We start from the raw sequence: 19,227 nt of genomic DNA on the forward strand, positions 1-19,227 counted from the left end.
ATTTATACAGGTATATGTTAAAATATTTACACTAAATACCAGTCATAGAAGGTGATTATAGAATTATGAACTGATATGTTTTTTGATAGTCAGAAGGAAGAAATACATTAGTATGTTCGAGTGTGTTCACCAGTTCCAGCTCTGCAGCAAGAAGTATGGAATGAAGTATGGGAAATTTTGTAGGAGGTGGAGATAATATTAGCAGAACTAGAGGGTTAGTCTGGGTTACTGCAGGGGCATAACCAGTGTGTCTTAAGGTGAATTTTGAGTTTTTGTTTAGAGAGAGACAAGGAGGAAAGTGATGTTTAGTCATTGGGAAGTAGGTTCCAGACTTTTCCCACTGTGTTAGAAAACAGGGAGTCACCAGCTATGTTGTTAGTCTTGGTAATGCTAGCCAGAAGTTTACTAGAAGAGCATAGGGAGATTAAGTTTTTATAGGGGGTTATGAGATCGAATAGTATTGGAGTGCTGTTGGGCTGGTAAAATATCTTATGGGCAATGGTTAGTTGGGAGATTTTCAGATGGTTTTGAAGTTCAAGCCAGCCTAGCTGTAGTAGATGTTGTAGGCATGGGCCAATTTGGCTAGGTTATTCTTTTTGACGTTTGTATATATGGGAGAGGCATAAAGAAGAGTTGAAATTAAATAGGAGTTTGCAATCTTGGTTTTGGCTATTGGTGTTAAGAAAGTTTTGATTCAGTATAAGGAGCCTATCTTTCTGTTGACAGCTTTAATAGTATTATTTATGTGGATATCGAATGTCAGGTTATTATCAGTAGTGATTCCTAACAACTTGGTGGTAGAGTCGGGGTGTATAGTTGTGTAATTATTGAAAATAACAGAGAAATCAATAGGGATGGACTTTCTGGTGGGTGTAAAGAGAAGGAGTTTGTTTTTTTTTTTTGCATTGAGAAGGAGGCAACGCTTTGTAAACAAAGTCTCAACTATGTTGAATACATTCTGAGCCAGTGAATGTAGTTCAGTAGGGAAGCTTGCTGAGCATATTAAAGTTGAATCATCAGCATATTGTATGCAGGTGGCTTGAGGGATTGCTAAATGGAGGTCGTTGATAAAAAGAGAAAAAAGAAGTGGGCCTAGAATAGAGCCCTGAGGGACTCCCAGAGTGACTGGTAGAAGGGATGATATATTATTTTCCCAGAGGACTTCTTCTTGTCTATTGGTTAGGTAGGATCTGAACCACTTAATAGCCAGAGAGTCCAGGGAAAAGGATTCAAGAATGTTTATAAGAAGGGTATGGTTTACCATGTCAAAAGCTTTTGAGAGGTCAGTAAAGAGTGCAGATGAGAGGTGGTTGTTATTACGATTTCTATTTATAACATCTTTAAAGGATAACAGGGCAGTAGTGGTACCTTGAGATGGCCTAAAACCGTGCTGGCACTTAGCTATTGAGTTAATTTGAGTTAAATGGTTAAAAAGCTGATGATGAATGCATTTTTCCATTATTTTTGCTAAGGGTGATAATAGGGCTATTGGCCTGTAGTTTGAGAAGTCGTTGGAGTTACCACCTTTGTGTAGGGGAATAATATGGGAGATTTTCCAAATGTCTGGAACGTTTCCCTCCTTAATGGTTCTGTTTATGAGGATGGATATGGGATAGGAAATTGCTTTGGCTGCTTTTTGGAGGTATTCTGAGGGTAGCTAGTCAGCAGAAGGAGTACAAGGTTTAGGTTTTTGGATGAATTTGTAGATGAGAGTGGTGGAGACTGGTTGCATGTGGAAGACTGGATGAGTGCTGGGTAAGGAAGTGGGAAGGTTTGAGTTGTCTGGAGTAAGTTGACTAGCGAGTGCTTGTATGGTTTATGTGAAAAAGGAATTGAAGGCATTTGCAGTTTGATGGAGGGGTATCAGAATCAGCCTGATGTTGGGGTTTGTGTACGAGAGTGTCCTGGAGAAAGGAGTTTGATACTAGACCAGAATTTCTGGGGGTTGTTTTGGTGATTTTCTTGTAGTTTACAGTAGTAGTTCTTTTTATCCATGAGTATTGCCTTTTTTGTGCTATTTCTTAGTTGCTTAAAAATCTGTTCATTGGTAATGTTTTTGTTAGTTCTCCACTTAGCCCAGGATTTATTTCTAAGTAGAATTTTTGTCTGGTTTGTTTGGAAAGCCAGGGGGCTGGTTTGGCCTTCATTCTAATGGACCTTTTGGGTGCATGCTTGTCAAGGATGGATAGGAAAGTAGAGTTTAGATAATTGTCAGCCTCTTCAAGAGGTAGAGTTTTTAGTGGGTTCCAATAACAGGCACTTAGTTCATTTTGGAATGCTACTGGGTTAAAGTGTTTATTGGTACGTACGAGTCTGTATGTGGGGGGAATTGAGATATCTTTTTTTTGTCTGAGGATGTAGGTCAAAGTATGATCACTAATGCCATCAGGTAGAGTTCCTGCATTGTATGTTTGTACTTGCCTATTTATTAGTATCCGGTCTAGGGTGCTCTCTTTGTTATTTGGTTTATTGATTCTGGTTGTAGAGGTGATAGATCGAGTAAAGCCATGTAGGTTGATATGGGAGGAAGGATTATCAGCATTGGCATTTTTCCAGCCAGTGTTAAAATCTCCAAGTATAATAGTTTCTTGGGGGTAAGTTAAGGACACCCAGCTTAGAATATTTTGTATAGTATAGATGTTATTACCTGGTGGCAGGTAGATGCAGATGATATATAGGGTTTTTTGGTTGATTTGAAGTTTGGAGATAAATATTTCTGCCTTACTATCTTGAGGAGGGTGGAATGGAGTAGTGGAGATTTGAAGTCCCTCTTTGAACAAGACTGCTACTCCCCCACCTTTATTTTTTATACAGTCAAGTCTCAGTATATTATACCCTAGGGGAAGGATTTCATTGTCTTTGGTCTCAGGTTTTTTCCATGTTTCTGTGAGGCAGAGGATGTCAAAGCAATGGGTATTGAGACGGGCATGGAGATGGGTTACTTTGTTATTAATGCTACGGATGTTAAGATGTCCTATTAGGAAAGAGTTAGGGTGTTTGGACTGTGTTATAAGGGAAGGTTGATTGATAGGGCCAGGGTTAGGGTGGATATCACCATCTTTTAAGGAAGGTTTAATGAGTCTTAATGTAGGGTTATTAATACAGTTGAGTAGGTATTTCACTTTCCTTACTGTGGGTGTATTATATTTAATGTGGAAAAGTCTATGGTATTTAGGTAGTAAATAGCTGGGGGTAGAGGTGATATTGATTTGACTAATATGGAGTATAGAATCATTGATTGTTGTTTGTTTGGGAGAGTAGTTTAAGTGGTAGTAGAATGGCTGTTCAAAGGAAGTGATGATGTAGGTGTAGGTCAGGGCAGTTGAAATTATGGTTAAGAGTAGGGATTTAGTAATGTTAGTTTTTAGTGTTGAAGTCATTTTAGGAGATTATGTATAAGAAGATTCTGGGAGTTGAGTAGGGATGTAGCAGATTAGGAGGTATGTGTATGGTTAGAGTAAAGAGGAAAGAGAAAGAAACAAATAGAGCTAGTAGTTATGGAAGAAGAGGTGTGGTAGGTTTCACTCAGGAGTGGCTTATAGAAGTAATATGTAATTGGGATGGGAGTATAATTGGAAATAAATTGATTGTAGTTTATGATAGGTGGTATGAGGGAGTGGGTGTGGTAAGGGAGGTATAAAGTAAGGAGCACTGGGGTGGGTGGGAATTGGGGGTAGGGTAGGGGAGCGGAGTGAGCCCACAGAGCGAATGGAGCGGGTTACAACAAGAGTCTGGGAGACAGTCAGTAATATGGAGAGACTGTGTTCCACAGGCTTAGTTAAGGTAAGAGTCAAGTTCTATTAATTACTTACTACAAGGTAAAGAAGTAGTAAGCATATAGAGTAGAAATTATAAGAGAGAGAGGTAATAGGAGATAGTTATAAACCATGAAAAATAGCTTGTTTAGAAAGTTTAATTAAGGAGTTTAAGGACAGTAGTAGTAGGGGACAGTCAGAGTAGGCTGTCTAGTGGAGCAATACAAACACTATTATGGAACCTCTATCCCTGTCTTTACAGGGGTTCAGAAATTTGGATATTAAACAGTCAGGTTAGTTCATTGAGGGGGGGAATTTCTTAATGTAGGGGTACTAGCAGGGTTAACAGTAGAAGGCTACACCATAAGTTACAAAAGTTTGTTTTAGCAGTAAGAGGCAACTTTGGTTGCTTTGAGTTCTGCTGCCCTCTAGTGGAGGAGGAAGGGAGTTACATTTAAGTCTAGTGGTTAGTAGTTAAAATAGGAAAGAGTAGGTAAATAGGAAATGGCTTAGGGTAGGTCCTTGGGTGTGCTGGCCCTTACAATGGTTCTACTTTTAAGCACTCACAAATTTAGTATAATACCTATAAAAGCCATAGCTTATCTCCTACACTGTGAGGTTAAGCAGTGTTAAGTACAAATTATACTGATTAAGTGGTGTAATCACAGTATACCCTTACTTTCCAGGTACCGCACATTTATACTAATCCTGACCTTCTTGCTGTACACCAGTTTTCATCTGTCAAGGAAACCTATCAGCATAGTTAAGGTAAGAGCCAATGCTAGCTTTTCTTGCATCACAGATTCTTTGAGTATGCACAAGAGACAGTTAATTGCTGATTGCATCCTTGTATAGTTGTTAAAGCAAAATGTGTAAATTAGTAAAGGTTTTTTTTATTATTATTATTATGTTTTATAAATGTTGACAGTTGGCATTTGCGGAAGGAAGTTGTATAGTGAATTAACTTATTTCTCTTTGGTTGCATTTTTGTGAACATCTCTTCAAGTAATTGTCATGGATCCTGAATAACAAAGATGTCCAAATCTTGTGTTGTCCTCTGCTGTTTAGCAGTCAGTGTGGCATGTTGTCCTTCATCATGTGGGTCCTCCTAAGTGTTCAATGCCCCCCAGCTTTTTATGCTAATGGTAATGGATTTAAGATGTAGGATAACAGCCATGTAAGTCAATCCAAGGTACCACAAGACCAGGAATAAGTCGGAGTTCTTGTAAAATCCACTTTAATATAGGCACAAACACATGAACGCACACATTAAAAAACAGCGTTTTCGTTTAATTCACTTCATCATATGTAGGTCAGAGAACAAAATAATGGCTTGTATAATCCTTTTGATGATTGTTCCTGTATTTCGAGTTGTGCCAATGTGTTTGTTTTTTGTGGATGGTGTCCACTGCACTTATTGATTCAGTTGGAAATGGTTCTTCCTCACCTTGATCCTCTCCAAATGATGAGGCAGTGGAGAGCTTAAAGGCTCATTGTTCTGGTGAGTGTGGTTATCACTGAAGTCAGTCTCCTGTCCAACTTGGTGTGGATGTGTGTTAGATGAAGTATTATGCCCATAGGTAGCTCTTTTCCTCATCTGCACTCCATAATCTCAGATCATTGCATGGCACATTTGAAGTGATCATGCTAAATCAAAGAGAATGCAATGATCTGAGGTTATGGAGTGCAGATGAGGAAAAGAGCTACCTATGGGCATAATACTTCATCTAACACACATCCACACCAAGTTGGACAGGAGACTGACTTCAGCGATAACCACACTCACCAGGACAATGAGCCTTTAAGCTCTACACTGCCTCATCATTTGGACAGAATCAAGGTGAGGAAGAACCATTTCCAACGGAATAAATAAGTGCAGTGGACACCATCCATGAAAAAACAAACACATTGGCAAATACAGGAACAACCATCAAAAGGATTATAAAAGCCATTATTTTGTTTTCTGACCCACATCTGATGAAGTGATTTAAACAAAAATGCTGTTTTTTTAATGTGTGCATTCATGTTTTTGTGCCTATATTAAAGTGGATTTTACAAGAACTCCGACTTATTCCTGGTCTTGTGGTACCTTGGATTGACTTATTGGTTTATGTTTGTACCTTTGTGGCTGTTTTTTCAAATAACAGCCATGTAAGTTAACAAACCATCAGTCCATGCAGGTGATATGTTAGAGTACCATTGACTGTTTCTGTGGCATGCCATGCTGCCTGCTGGATATCACTTATGCTTTCTGTCAGTTCTCAAGGGCAGCTATCAAATGGTTTACCAGGTACCTTAATAATTGTACCCAGTCTGTAAAATCAATTGAGTCCTGCTCCACCTTCCTTCTCGTCACAACAGGTGTCCCCCAAAGCTCCATACTAGGACCCATACTTTTCAACATCTGCCTTAGCAACATGCACAAGGAATCAAAACTTGTCACCATCATTCAGTACAGATAACTCTGCACTTGTCTGCTCAGCCACCAGTCTATCCACCTTAGAAACCATCAGAAAATATTCTTTCGCTTCTGTGGAAAACTGGCTAAAAATCTCATCTGCTTTTAAACCCTCAAGAAACTAGCTACTTTTATTCCTCCTGAAAGTATAAATTAAATATCATTAATTCTCAATAATGTGTCCTCAGACAACACAAAAATAGTGCCTATCACCAATACTAAATTACTAGGCATTGTCATAGACAATTAATTAAAATTTGATCTTCACATAGACTCTGCAATCACAAAAAAAAAACTCACATTAATCTAGATGCTATAAGAGCAAAACACATTTTAAATGAGCATACAAGGAAAATAGCAACCACCTCCCTCCTCCTTCCTACCTTCCTGTATCCCTCAACAGTATTTACAAATCTCTGCTCTTCTACCAAATGTAAACTTGAGCAATGTTACAGTACAGTTAAGATATTTGCATGCAGTCCCTAACCCACTTGAACTCCCCCAATACACTGCCATCCCAATTACTCACAGCGCACAAGATACTACATCACCCACTTAGTACAACTTCACTGGCCAAACTCATCAATTGGCATATGCCAAATAGAAACTTGGGCTCCAGTGGACTTAAACTAGTTAAATCCAACAAATCCAGTAACTCGTATGATGACTCACTATACCCTGTAGCATCTCTAAAGCACGGAACAACTTCCAAGTAATATCATCATACTCATGAGTAACATAAAACACTTCAAAGCTGCACTGAAAGATCACATGTTGAAAAGCAAACTATGCAGCTGTACGTTTATCCATGGGATGATTCCCACTTTTTCTTCACCTAATTTTTTCTTCTCCCCAGTACTACTAACATGCTTCCCCACCTTAGTTTTTACCTTATACCTACTTCTCTTTCCTCCTCTCACTTTTTCCCATACTTTGCCTTCTATTGACCACTCCACCTCTAAATCACCTACTACCCATTAATCCTGTCTCTGCTTTCACCACCATTTGAACTAAACTACGTTTCTCATCCAATCCTCTCTCCTTAGGCACTAACCCTTATTAATAAAACACTAATGTCTTCCACTTATGATAATGCAAAAGTACCAGTATGCAAATGTATCAAAATGTTTTGAACTTTGTACGATTGTGTAAATACTCTTGCAATTCTGTGATTGTCCAGGGTTACCTGCTTTCTAAATTTTGTGAAAATATTTGCTTTGTAACCATGTATAAATGTTTCTGTTTTTCATATCTTATGATGTCTATGTTACTATAGCTTTTTTCCCTGGACCTCAGCTGAAAATGAGTACGCAGTCCTAGTCGGACTTTATTGGTAAACAAAAGCAGATGAATAATAAGTAGTTAAGTCATCAGATATGTCTGTCTTTGTACTATAAAGCTGTAGCCTTTTCCTGCAGGATGACTTCTACAGTTATCAACATCCATTTTACAGTCTCAAGTCTGCATGTAATTTGTTGCAGAATATTTAGAAATATAAAACATATGCTTTTTCTAGAATCTTCCTGGTAGCAGGCCAGCCAACCACCAACTGCCTCCAAAGACTCTTTCAAGGTCTTCTCTTCCGTGATGGAGTTTTGCAGTTGCATGATTCTGAACTTCCCCAAAGAGTGAAAGTTTTAATAAAAGCTAAACACTTCAAACCACCCTTAGTTTCTACCAAACAAGACTTTTATGAACAGGAAAGGATATGTCCTCTACTTTCTACCAGAAGACCCCCCCAGTGTGGAATACTTACAAATGCTGCAGCAGAGAGATGACTATCCTTCTCACCCTATTTTCCATATTTACAGTAAGAAAAGTGAGGAGATTACAGTGGCCTGCTGATTTACCCTTCATACCTAGTAGATGTTACTACTCATAATGGAAATTCTTAAAGGTGCTACTAAAATCACATCGGAGAATCCAGACATAGGCGATCCCATACCAAAGAATGACAATCTGCTCATACAACTTCATGGGAATATTTAGTTTGGGTAGAGACTTCTAAATCAGATTCCATAGTCAATGCAGTATTCCTGTATAGGACTCCAGCTCCATATACCAAACAGGGAATCCAGAGCAATGGTTAGTTTTGGGAAGCTATGTGTTTACAACTGCCACCTCATTATCATGGGTACTGAACTGTGTTATGCATGTGGTATATTTTTAGAGTGACTTGCAAATGAAATGCACTGTGTAATAGAGGAGTTACCAGATGACCACTGTGAGGCAGGTTGAAGACTTAAGTCAGTACCTGTCCCAACATGAGTACCCTTATGGTCTGATACATTGGAATATGGTAGGAGGTGCTGCTAATGCAACAGGAACAGGCATTGAATTATGCAGGCACACCTGGGTGTGCCTCACCAACTTTGCTGAAGACAGCAAGGTGACATTTCTAGGCTCTTTCTTTTTAGGACCTCTCTTGATCAGTCAAGAATCTGGTCAGCATTTTGTACAAATAGAAGGGTCCCCCCAACCTACTTAGCAATAACAAGGCTGAAGCTGGTGACAGGTTTATAACTGACTTGGTATTTAATGTTCCTCATTTGATATACTGCTATTGACCTGAGATGGCTGAAGAAACAAGGGGGCTATAACCTGCAAGACAAATCATTGTTTAAAAAAAAATCAGCCCAGAGAAAACCATGAAATAGCCAGCAATGTTAGTGCTGCTGCTGCCGCCACCTGCTAACAGCTGCCTGAGCTTGGCTGTCCATATAGACTGAATGGACGGATGGACTTGCTTCCCAAACTAACATTTAAAAAGTGAATCCCCTGAATGTCTGACCTGAACTGTTTGCTGTTTTTATTTGTAAAAAAAAAAAAAATCAGTAAACAAAAACATAGGAGGTCACTGAGGAGTGATGTGATGGCAACTGTCAATGTGCAGTGTATGTGCAGTGTATATGCAATAGGGTGCTTAATATGGACAGCAGCTCATAGTAGATTTAGTAGCCAGCAACTGTCACCTGCCCTTCCTTTTTTTTTAATTTTCCTCTTTAGTGCAGCAGTAGCATATTCAAGCAAGGCTAGGTGATTGTTTTTATTGTGAACTGTCGTCGGAGAAATGGCATATGGCCTTTGCATATACATAGTTTGTAAATGCAACATTTCCAATGTCAGTGTTTTGTTTTTGCCACAGTCTGGCAGGCTTAATGCTTGGTTTCCACCTAGCTTTCAACCTTCCATCTTCAAAATGCAGTGCACTAACTCTTATAATATGGAAAAATGGGTAAAATCTGGAACACTTACTAACAGCCTACTGACAACTTCTTCAACAAGAAAGCTCACGGGATGATTGAAATGTGTTATGTTCTTTTGATGAATTAATATGATTCGGTACTATTTACCATGGATATCATTCCTTACACTGACTGACTATATGACACACCATTTCAATATGGATCTGAGTGGAATGTGGACTTTTTAAGACCTCAAAATAAGAAACATTGTTCATAATGAGGTACATTGAGATGTATGCCCTGGAGTGCAGTTTCATTTCTGCACAGTAAGCTGGAGGATGGTAATTAATTAAATCAAATGGCTGTTTTAAGTTTGTTGTACACCTTTTCAGAGCTGTTATGATTGGGTCTCATGCTGTAATGCTCCAGAGGTGGATAATCTTCTGCTATTTCTGAGTATAATCGGTATACTCCAGATACTACAAAAGTCTCTTTGACTACTTGCATCTTTACTGTATAACTCAAGAGGATTGAGTCCCATTTTCAGACCTAAGCAGAAAGTTCCACAGACCACTTTTAATTGCATTTACAGCTCTGCTGAGTCGTTTACATTCCAAAAAGACATTACTCATTAAAAGCATGAACACTGTCAGATTTTTCCAGTACTGTTCTGTACAAGTTGGTTATGACCACCATTTGTGGCTATTTTATATGAACAAGTTTTAATTTAGGGCCAAACCAGTGTTTACCACTGTCAGTGAAACCAGATGCTACATTTTCAATGAAGGATCTGTTCACACATGTGCCGCCCAATAATATTTGTTTATTGCAGCTACTTATTTTAAAGTAACATTTAAAGCTGGATATAATGCTCTGTGTGCATACATTTTATGTGGTTCGTTTCCTCCAAGTCCATGATAGTTTTTCTGAATAGTTATTAATTCACTGCACCTAACTAAGCTTGTGCTGATTAGTATCATTTTATTTCAGATCTCTTTTAGACTTTTACCGAAACTGTTATCAGAAAGAATGTCTGGATGGCAACAATATAAAATGTATTAAATCTAATTTTCTAGTTTTTTTAGTATCATTTACTTAATAAGGTTATTTCAATTGTGTTTTAGCATTAGCTTGCAACCAACCATTAGATTATTGATTGTAAATGGTGGTGTTGTATCTTTCGGCTTTTCCCGGTTAGGGGTCACCACAGCAGAACTCCCGTCCGCTAATGATTGGCAGTAGATTTTTACGTACCAACTTGCCAGGCCTGATGCACAACCTTCAACGAAGGTACGCCCATTCACGCATGTCTCCACACAGAAGACGCTTTAGCTGAGAATCGAACAGGACAACGTCTTACTGTGAGGCAACAACGCTACCGCAGCACCAGCATAGAGTTGTTTTTGATTCTTGTTCTCTTGAACAGGATGACTGTTTCTCTTATGTTGGTATTAATAATCAAAATGTTAATAAAACATTATAAACATAAAATTATTTCAGATCATCATGTAGTTAATTGTTTGTGTGTCTCGTGTATGACTGCAAAATGTTGCATGTTTTCTACCTGTTTTCACTTATAAAAATATGTAAAATAATTTACTCATTTCACGAAAGGAGAATATCAAGGTTCTCTGTGAGAAAACACTACAGATGAGAGTTATATTTACTTGTTTTCTTGCAGGGTGAACTACATAAAAACTGCTCCCGTGTAAAAAATATCGAACAGCACCATTACACTACCCTGGCCAGCTCAGGTGATGAAACATTTTCTAATGAATCATGGTGCAACTGGAAACCATTTGGTAAGATCATTTTATGTATTTAACACATTTTGTGTTAAATTTCACTTATTTATCTCCATTTTTTCTGCCAGAAACTGATAATTATGATTAAAATGCAAATAGAAAGAAATGAAAGTTCTTAATAATGCAAACAAAAATAATCATTTCCAGTACTAAAGCTGCAATCGCATTTGAAAATGACTGTGGAATTTGATAAACTGAAGTCTAATTACAATGAAGTGAGATTTGTTGAAGTTACAGGTTTATGTTTTTTCTTTGGAATGCCAAATCATAACTTTTTTAATTTTACGAAGAGGTCAGCTTACACTTCTGCTATAATATTATGCAAAGAAGTTGTGAAAATATCTACATTATGTTTCAAATGTACTTTTTTGTCATAAAGGTGATACCTTTTTTAGAGAGATGTAAAAATGATTTGTAGTCTTTGTGGTCTTCGTACGACAGTTGCTACAGGCATGCCCTTCTTTTGAGAAAATAATTGAGTTACTGTGTTGTAAGCTGGAAAAATGGCTTATCAATTTAAGTTTTCTTTGTTAAATCTAGCACAAAACCGACAACTAGTGACGTCGTGATCAACGGCTTATCAATTTAAGTTTTCTTTGTTAAATCTAGCACAAAACCGACAACTAGTGACGTCGTGATCAGGGCCTAGGCATGGAATACAGTAAGAGTGGAAGTCCTTATGAGATATTTGCTTCCCACAAGAAATACAATTATTTACTTTTTCTGACATCCGTCTGAGGCAAAAAAAAGTTTCCCCAATGGGGGTACTTAGCTTTATCGAAGACTTCGGATCTGAAATTCGACTTCGAAAATCTCAGGAGTCGGCCAACCGGCACTTGCGATCTGCTTCGGGCACCACGCGGCAAGAAAGACTGAAGAAAATGGCGTCGGATGCATCTTATATACCCCTGGCACACTGACGTCAGGGAAGAAGCGACAGCAACCGAAGCCGGACCAAGTCTTTGGAACTCTGGCCGACTACGGGACTGCCTGACTGCAGGATAACCAAGTGTAATGACTGCAGCAGTGTAACACGAACATCAGGACTAATGCTTCTCTCACTTACATCATAACTGACTGCACTGCTTCTGGGTGTTGCTGCAGCTCACTATTGAAATATAATTGGTTGCTCTGCTAGTGAACATTGAAATTACATTGGACCAAGGATACTTTACTTCTTGTGTACATTTCTAGGGATCAGTACTGTATCATATTTGTCTACTTGCTTGTAGGAATCCATGTAGTGGACCACAGAACCTTGAGTGGCTTTATATGTGAGTTTTTTTTTTGAGAGATCACTATTGTGCAACACTTAAAAAATGTCAGACTGTGGTACAACCTTAGTGTAAATAAGACATTGTATGCTCATAGTGTGAATTCTGTAGTAGTTTACACTTTTTTAAAATGTATTTCCTGTGATACTGTTTGTAAGGGGCTGGTGCCCCCCTTACCTCCCCTTAAAATGTGTCAGGTATTAAGGGATGCCAACCCCCTTTACACCCCTGGAAGAGTGTTAATTCCCTGATAATGCCCATCCTTTGTTTATATTTGTAATATAATATAGTTCCCCATCTAATGCTTCCAACCTCTTGTAGTATATGTAATTGGTGTTGTTGAAGGAAGTATTTTGCATCCAAAATGTAAATATTTAATGTCTACACACACACACACACACACACACACACACACACACACACACACATGTGCAAAGAAAGACAGACTCATACATGTATAAAAAAATGCAAACACACACACACACGCAGTCTTTGCAGTGACACCACTTTGTTGAGAGAATACATCTCAAATATCTCTGTCATCAAGTAAGTGAAAAAAAAAAATCATAGAATACAATACGTTGCAACCCACTGACTCAAGTGCTCCTGATTTTGCCTCCTAGGTCTGTTCTGTCTCTCGCAGAATGTTTGATTTGCTGGTAAATCACTGAGGATTAAAGTCTGTTATTAATTCCAGGCATTATACTCCTATTCCCAAACTCATGTAATTTAGGAATAAGTCGACAGTTTTATATGGAAAGACCACAAGGCTGCATCTAGTATATGCCACATGTGCTGTGACAAACAAAAGCAAACACAGGCTATCACAAAGTACTGCTTGGATCAATCAACAATGTCTCTATGGTAAAGTTAGTAAAAAATAAAAAAAATCTGCAAGCAGTGCTGAATGTTATTCTGAGTCCACGCTTCTCTTTTACTGATCCCTGTTTCATTAGTGACCTGATGCTCCTCCTTATTTGTAGATTTTGAAATCACCCCAGCCTGACCGTGTTTGGCAGAGGACTGTTAAGACCTGTGTTACATAACCTTCCTGTTGGACCTTTTCCACTGACAGCTGGTTTCTGGTCTGTCTCATACTTGGCTCTCTTATTAGATGTTTATGCATTTTAAGGACATGGTGCTTTGACGTTTCTCTCTTATCCATGCTATTTTTCTCTCTCTCTGTCTCTCTCTCTCACACACACACACACACACACACACACACATTACTATTTTATTACTTTTTTTTTTTAAATGCTACACTTGCTAAACAGAAAAGGCATTCAGTGAGTTAAAAAAAAGCATCCATTTTTTTCCATTTGAGCTTCATAGCACCTTGATATGCTGCTGTGAAGTGGCAGACTTGTTTTTTTACTGACTATTACCTGTTACACCATGTTGGAGAACATTCGTTCTCCAGCCAAAGTGAAGATGTATGTTTCTTTCTTTCTGTAATCAAGGATATGCTTACTTTGGGAAGTATCTAGTTGATATGCATGCATGGTATTCACTGAGATGCATGTGCATGGTTCAACATAATTAACAATCACCCGCAATTCCATTACCATTGATGGAATGCTTGTGGGGGTTCTTCCAATACTAACATCATAAGTGTTACAAAACATTGCTGTTGCACTGCAAGTTGCCACATTGGTTGTGAGTGCTGACACAGCTATTTGTCACAGCATGAGTGACTACATTATTTTGCTGTGTTCCTGCAGCTTACTGTTTATTACACTGTTTGCAGCTCAGTATTGCATCAATTGAGTGTCTTCAGTACTTAGATTTCCTGGAATATAATGATGTGTCACAAAATATTGTGTTTAGTATGGCTGTGGTATAGTTTCAGGAATGCTTCCATGATGGATACAGTGGATATAAAAAGTGTACACACCCCTGTTAAAATGCCAGGTTTTTGTGATATAAAAAATGAGACCACAATAAATCATTTCAAAACTTTTCCCACCTTTAATGTGACCTATAACCTATACAATTCAAATGATAAACAAATCTGTTAGGGGAAAAAATATAAAAAATAAAAAACGTACAATAAACTGGTTGCATAAGTGTGCACACCCTTAAACTAATACTTTGTTGAAGCACCTTTTGATTTAATTACATCATTCAGTCTTTTGGATAGGAATCTATCAGCATGGCACATCTTGACTTTGCAATATTTCCCAAACTCTTCCTTGCAAAAGGGCTCCAAATCTGTCAGACAGCGAGGGTATCTCTTGTGCACAGCCCTCTTCAGGTCACCCCACATATTTTCTATTGGATTTAGGTCTGGGCTCTGGCTGGAGCATTTCAAAACTTTAATTTTCTTCTGGTGAAGCCTTTCTTTTGTTGATGTGGATGTAGGCTTGGGGTCATTATCGTGTTGAAAGGTGACATTCCTCTGCATCTTCAGCTTTCTAGCAAAAGCCTGAAGGTTTTGGGCCAAAAGTGACTGGTATTTGAAACTGTTCATAATCCCCTCCACCTTGACTAAAGCCCCAGTTCCAGCTGAAGAAAAGCAAGCCCCAAAGCATGATACTGCCACCACCATGCTTTACTGTGGGGATGGTGTTCTTTTGGTGATTCAAATTGTTTTTGTGCCAAACGTACCTTTTGGAATTGTGGCCAGAAAGTTCAGCCTTGGTCTCATCTGAGCATACCACATTTTCCCACATGCTTTTGGGAGACTCAATGTATTGTTTTGCAAATTTTAGCTGGGCCTGGATGTTTTTCTGTGTAAGAAAAGGCTTTCATCTTGCAACAATACCCCGTAGCCCAGACATATGGAGAATATGGGAGACTGTTGTCACATGTAGTACGCAACAAGTACTTGACAGAAATTCCTGTAGCTCCTCAGTGTTGCTGTAGGTCTCTTGGCAGCCTCCCTGACCAGTTTTCATCTTAAAGAGATCTCTTGAGACTCATCAGAGTCTCTTTAATTGATGTCAGGTATGTACCCAAAAAGACTGAATGCTGTAATTAAATCAAAATGTGCTTCAACAAAGTATTAGTTTAAGGGTGTTCACACTTATGCAACCAGCTTATTGTACATTTTTTATTTTTTTATATTTTTTCCCCTTACAGATTTGTTTGTTTTTCAATTGAACTGTACAGGTTGTAGGTCACATTAAAGGTAGGAAAAATTTTGAAATTATTTATTGTGGTCTAATTTTTTTATATTGCAAAAACCTGGCATTTTAACAGGGGTGTGTACACTTTTTATATCCACTGTATGTGTGATGCAGCTGCGTGGTCATGGTGCTTACCTTTAACAAACATTGCACTCGATTCATAAGTCCTGGAGCAGGGAATATTTTGGGAAGGCCATGCTTTAAGGCACTTTATCCTTAATTTCTTCTTATGCCTATCAGACTGCTGCTACCCATATTAAGTTTTATTGTACTCCTTGGAATTCTTCCCAATTGGTGCTCATTGAAGAGACCTCTTGATGCATTTTATAATAGATATCCAAGTTCTTATTATAGTTGTTTTGTGAAAGGGGTCTCTTCAATGTCTGCTTTTGTCTGTCCTTCCTTGTGCTCAATTAACATTTTGCTTGCATCCTGTGCTTTATATCATGTAGGGTGTATAAGAAAGCTAGTACATTTTTAATTTAATATCTTTGCTGTTTAACACCTTTTCTTGCCCATGTAAGCTGGTTTGTGCAGAAGTAGAGCCCTTTGGGGTGCAAACATGCCTTTTTTCAACAATCTGTGTTAATCTTTTAATGTTACTCTGCCATCCTTAGTTTAGCTCCCTAGCTAAAGCATCCTGTGTAACATACATGACAGACTGGAAAGAAAACTAAATCACTGACATTATTCTTTAGTATGCAAATTATATATCACCCCTAACATAGAGTGCTGCATCAAGTCACCTTCCTTTTTTTTCTCAAACATTTATTTCTTGCAGTTTTTAAGGTTACAACATATAAGACATTTGACAACAAAGAACACATACAACATACAGCAAACCATAACAACCTATATACAGTATATACAAAGAAGTCACTTCAAGAATCCAATTTTTTTTGTACTAATCACTTATTCTGTAGTGATATGAAGAACAAAACAGTAACCATTTTCTATTTAGGGGATATTACACATAAAAGGGAAAGATAAACTAAAACCTTTACCTAGGATACCTAGCAACCAAGGGGAAAACAATTTCCAGAGTCTACAAACTTATAATTAATATAAAACATCAGAATTGTACTTTCTCATACTGGCAAAAGAAAAACCCACAAATTACTGAACAAGATAAAAAAGATGCCATCGAAAACACGCTCAAATTCAGTCCGTTCAAAAAGTTGCTTTACACACAACTTATGATTAACAATAATGCATATTTTACCCCTCAAAAAATTAGTAAATTTAATAATCAAATCACCTTCCTAAATACAAACTCACCCTACATACTGACATGTAGATATAATTCAACAACACCTATCTCATAAGCTACATTACCTAGATTAACAAGCTGCTAACTTAATTCAAAGGTGAACTCCCAAGTACGTGACTTCCACCCTTCTACATTGCATGACATCCAATTCAGCTTCAGTCAATTATATTAAAAACACACCATAGCAACGATGGTGCCAAAATTGTCACCTTAGCTGTTATCCCATAACAAAGACATTAGACTGGGCCATTGAAACATAAACTCAAGTATCAGTTTTATAATAAGAAATTCTCCCCACCAATTTAATAAATAAACAAACCTTAAAAATATAAAGCAAAGCGCGCAGATTACTAAAAAAAAAAAAATTTAAAAGCTCCATCACTCACAGGCAATTATTTGTCCAGTGCTTCAGTGCATTGCTGTATGACATCTTTAAATAGGAAATAAGAAAAGTTGATAAATTCTTCTCTTTTACCCCTCTTTATCACTTTCATAACCAGAAAGTACAAAACACACATGCACTCTAATGGTATCCTTGCTGTATTGTACAAAGTACATTTATCATTTAATAACATATTCAACCGGCTTTCATGTTAACATTATCTTTCAAAGGCAAACTCACAAATGTATTCTGTTTACTTACCAGTAATGAAGAGAAAGTAAAATGTGAAACCTCTGCATTGCCTTAGGCTGGGGCATTGAGTCTAAGAAATTTAAAGCAGGAAGTTCACAAATTTGTAGCTGTCAGTGTTTCACCAAATTAGGATAATCGAGGTTGCACATTGGCTGCATTATGGACATAGATAAATGGCAAGATGAATTGTATTTTTGTTTACTTCTCCAAGTTTGAATGACCTCAGAATAGATGTATATAGAGATCAGGGGTGTAGGGCTTGCCCCCCATACCGAGAAATGCAGGGGAGCTACCCCCCCTACACAAGCATAGTTTTCATGAGTTTTGTGACCTGGGAAGAGCTGCTGTTTTGCGACTGCGACTTCCCAAGGGTTTATACCTTTTACTTTACATTAAACTATGTATGAGTAATCACAGTAAACTCTACTAAAATACCATTGCATGATCTTGGGTCTTTGAGCACATTATCTGCTGAGGTCACAGATTTACTGGTTTCAATTGCAGTACACATATTTGTTATTTAATACCAGCTTTACAGATTGAGGCAGGCAAAAAACATAGAGGAAGAAGAAATAGATAAGGTAACACTGGAAATTGTTAAAGGGAATGTCCCCATTTATATCATCATCCTTATGAATGTCATAAAACCATAGAATAATTTGTTAAAGGAAAGTTAACAGGTTTAATATTTGAGGATGCATTAGTGGTAGGAGGGAAAAGGGACTTAAAATGAACTGTTGGTATATTTCAGAACAAAAGAGGAATTTACATTGCTTGAACACTTGAGACCAGTATGCTTGCTAAGTATGATTTTGATAGCATCAATGAAAACTTAAAAAACTGGTAACAACAATAACAACTTGGGTTCATAGGTGGTTACTGGGGGTGTTGACCCAAAGGTCTTTATAAGCCTAGCCTTATGTACCCAATATAATACTAGAGAAACCCAATATAAAGAATCTTTCCAAAATTTGAGATCTTAATTAGTAATGCCCATATCTAGAAGGGTCATAGGTGAAATCCCTGGTAGGAATTTATTGTTTCCCATCTAGTCATCCAGGCTATGCTTAAACAGGGTCATAGAGGGGCTCTGTTAATGTGAATCGGTAGCCTACTCCAGAGGAGTAGCAACCTCTGAGAGATATACTTGTCTCTCCAGCATGTCCTACTTATGTCACAGGCCAGGTTAAGGTGCCTGGATCGGATGACCCTTGTCTCATTTGACTTGTGGATGTGCAGCATTTCCATTAGGTTAGGATCTGAGATTGCTCTGTAGGCCAGGCACAAGTCCCCTCTAAATTGTCTGTATACTACTGAGCACAGTAATGGTAACTTTAGTCTGTCAATGTATTACATGTGCTGGAGACCCTGAATTTCCTTGGTTACAAATCTCTGAGTTCTCTCAAGTTGCTGCAGGTGCCTGGTAAGGTACTTGCCAAAGGAAGCACTGTACTCAATTATTGGCCTGATAAGGGTCAAGTATAAGGGAGTTTTCGTAGCTTGGTTAAAGAATATGCAATGTTTTATTATACCTGATCCCCTCTGAACTAGATTTCATAACTTAAGAAGTTCATGCAAGATATCAGCACTGTTTTCTGCTCTTTCTCTCTTACATAGAACTGAATATTTGAAAACCACTCCTGGTTAAATAACAGCGAGTCTGCCATTTTTGTAAGAAGTCCTGGAGTTGCTGTGAAAATCGGTATCTTATTCCTGTA

General features: G+C 37.9%; 1 protein-coding gene across 3 annotated transcripts in view; it reads left to right on the top strand.

Annotated features, from left to right (window-relative positions):
- The window catches only part of SLC37A1 (solute carrier family 37 member 1), an 815,749-nt gene that overhangs the window by 327,251 nt on the left and 469,271 nt on the right, over window positions 1–19,227 (top strand). For all 3 annotated transcript variants that reach the window (XM_044072224.1, XM_044072226.1, XM_044072225.1), the window contains exons 3-4: window positions 4,442–4,523; window positions 11,080–11,200. In XM_044072224.1, the coding sequence (XP_043928159.1) occupies window positions 4,442–4,523; window positions 11,080–11,200 (203 nt within the window). The remainder of the gene's footprint in view (window positions 1–4,441; window positions 4,524–11,079; window positions 11,201–19,227) is intronic.

This window comes from Protopterus annectens, chromosome 5.part0, assembly GCF_019279795.1.
Source record: "Protopterus annectens isolate FY-2018-M chromosome 5.part0, PAN1.0, whole genome shotgun sequence".
Classification (NCBI taxonomy): Eukaryota; Metazoa; Chordata; order Ceratodontiformes; family Protopteridae; genus Protopterus; species Protopterus annectens.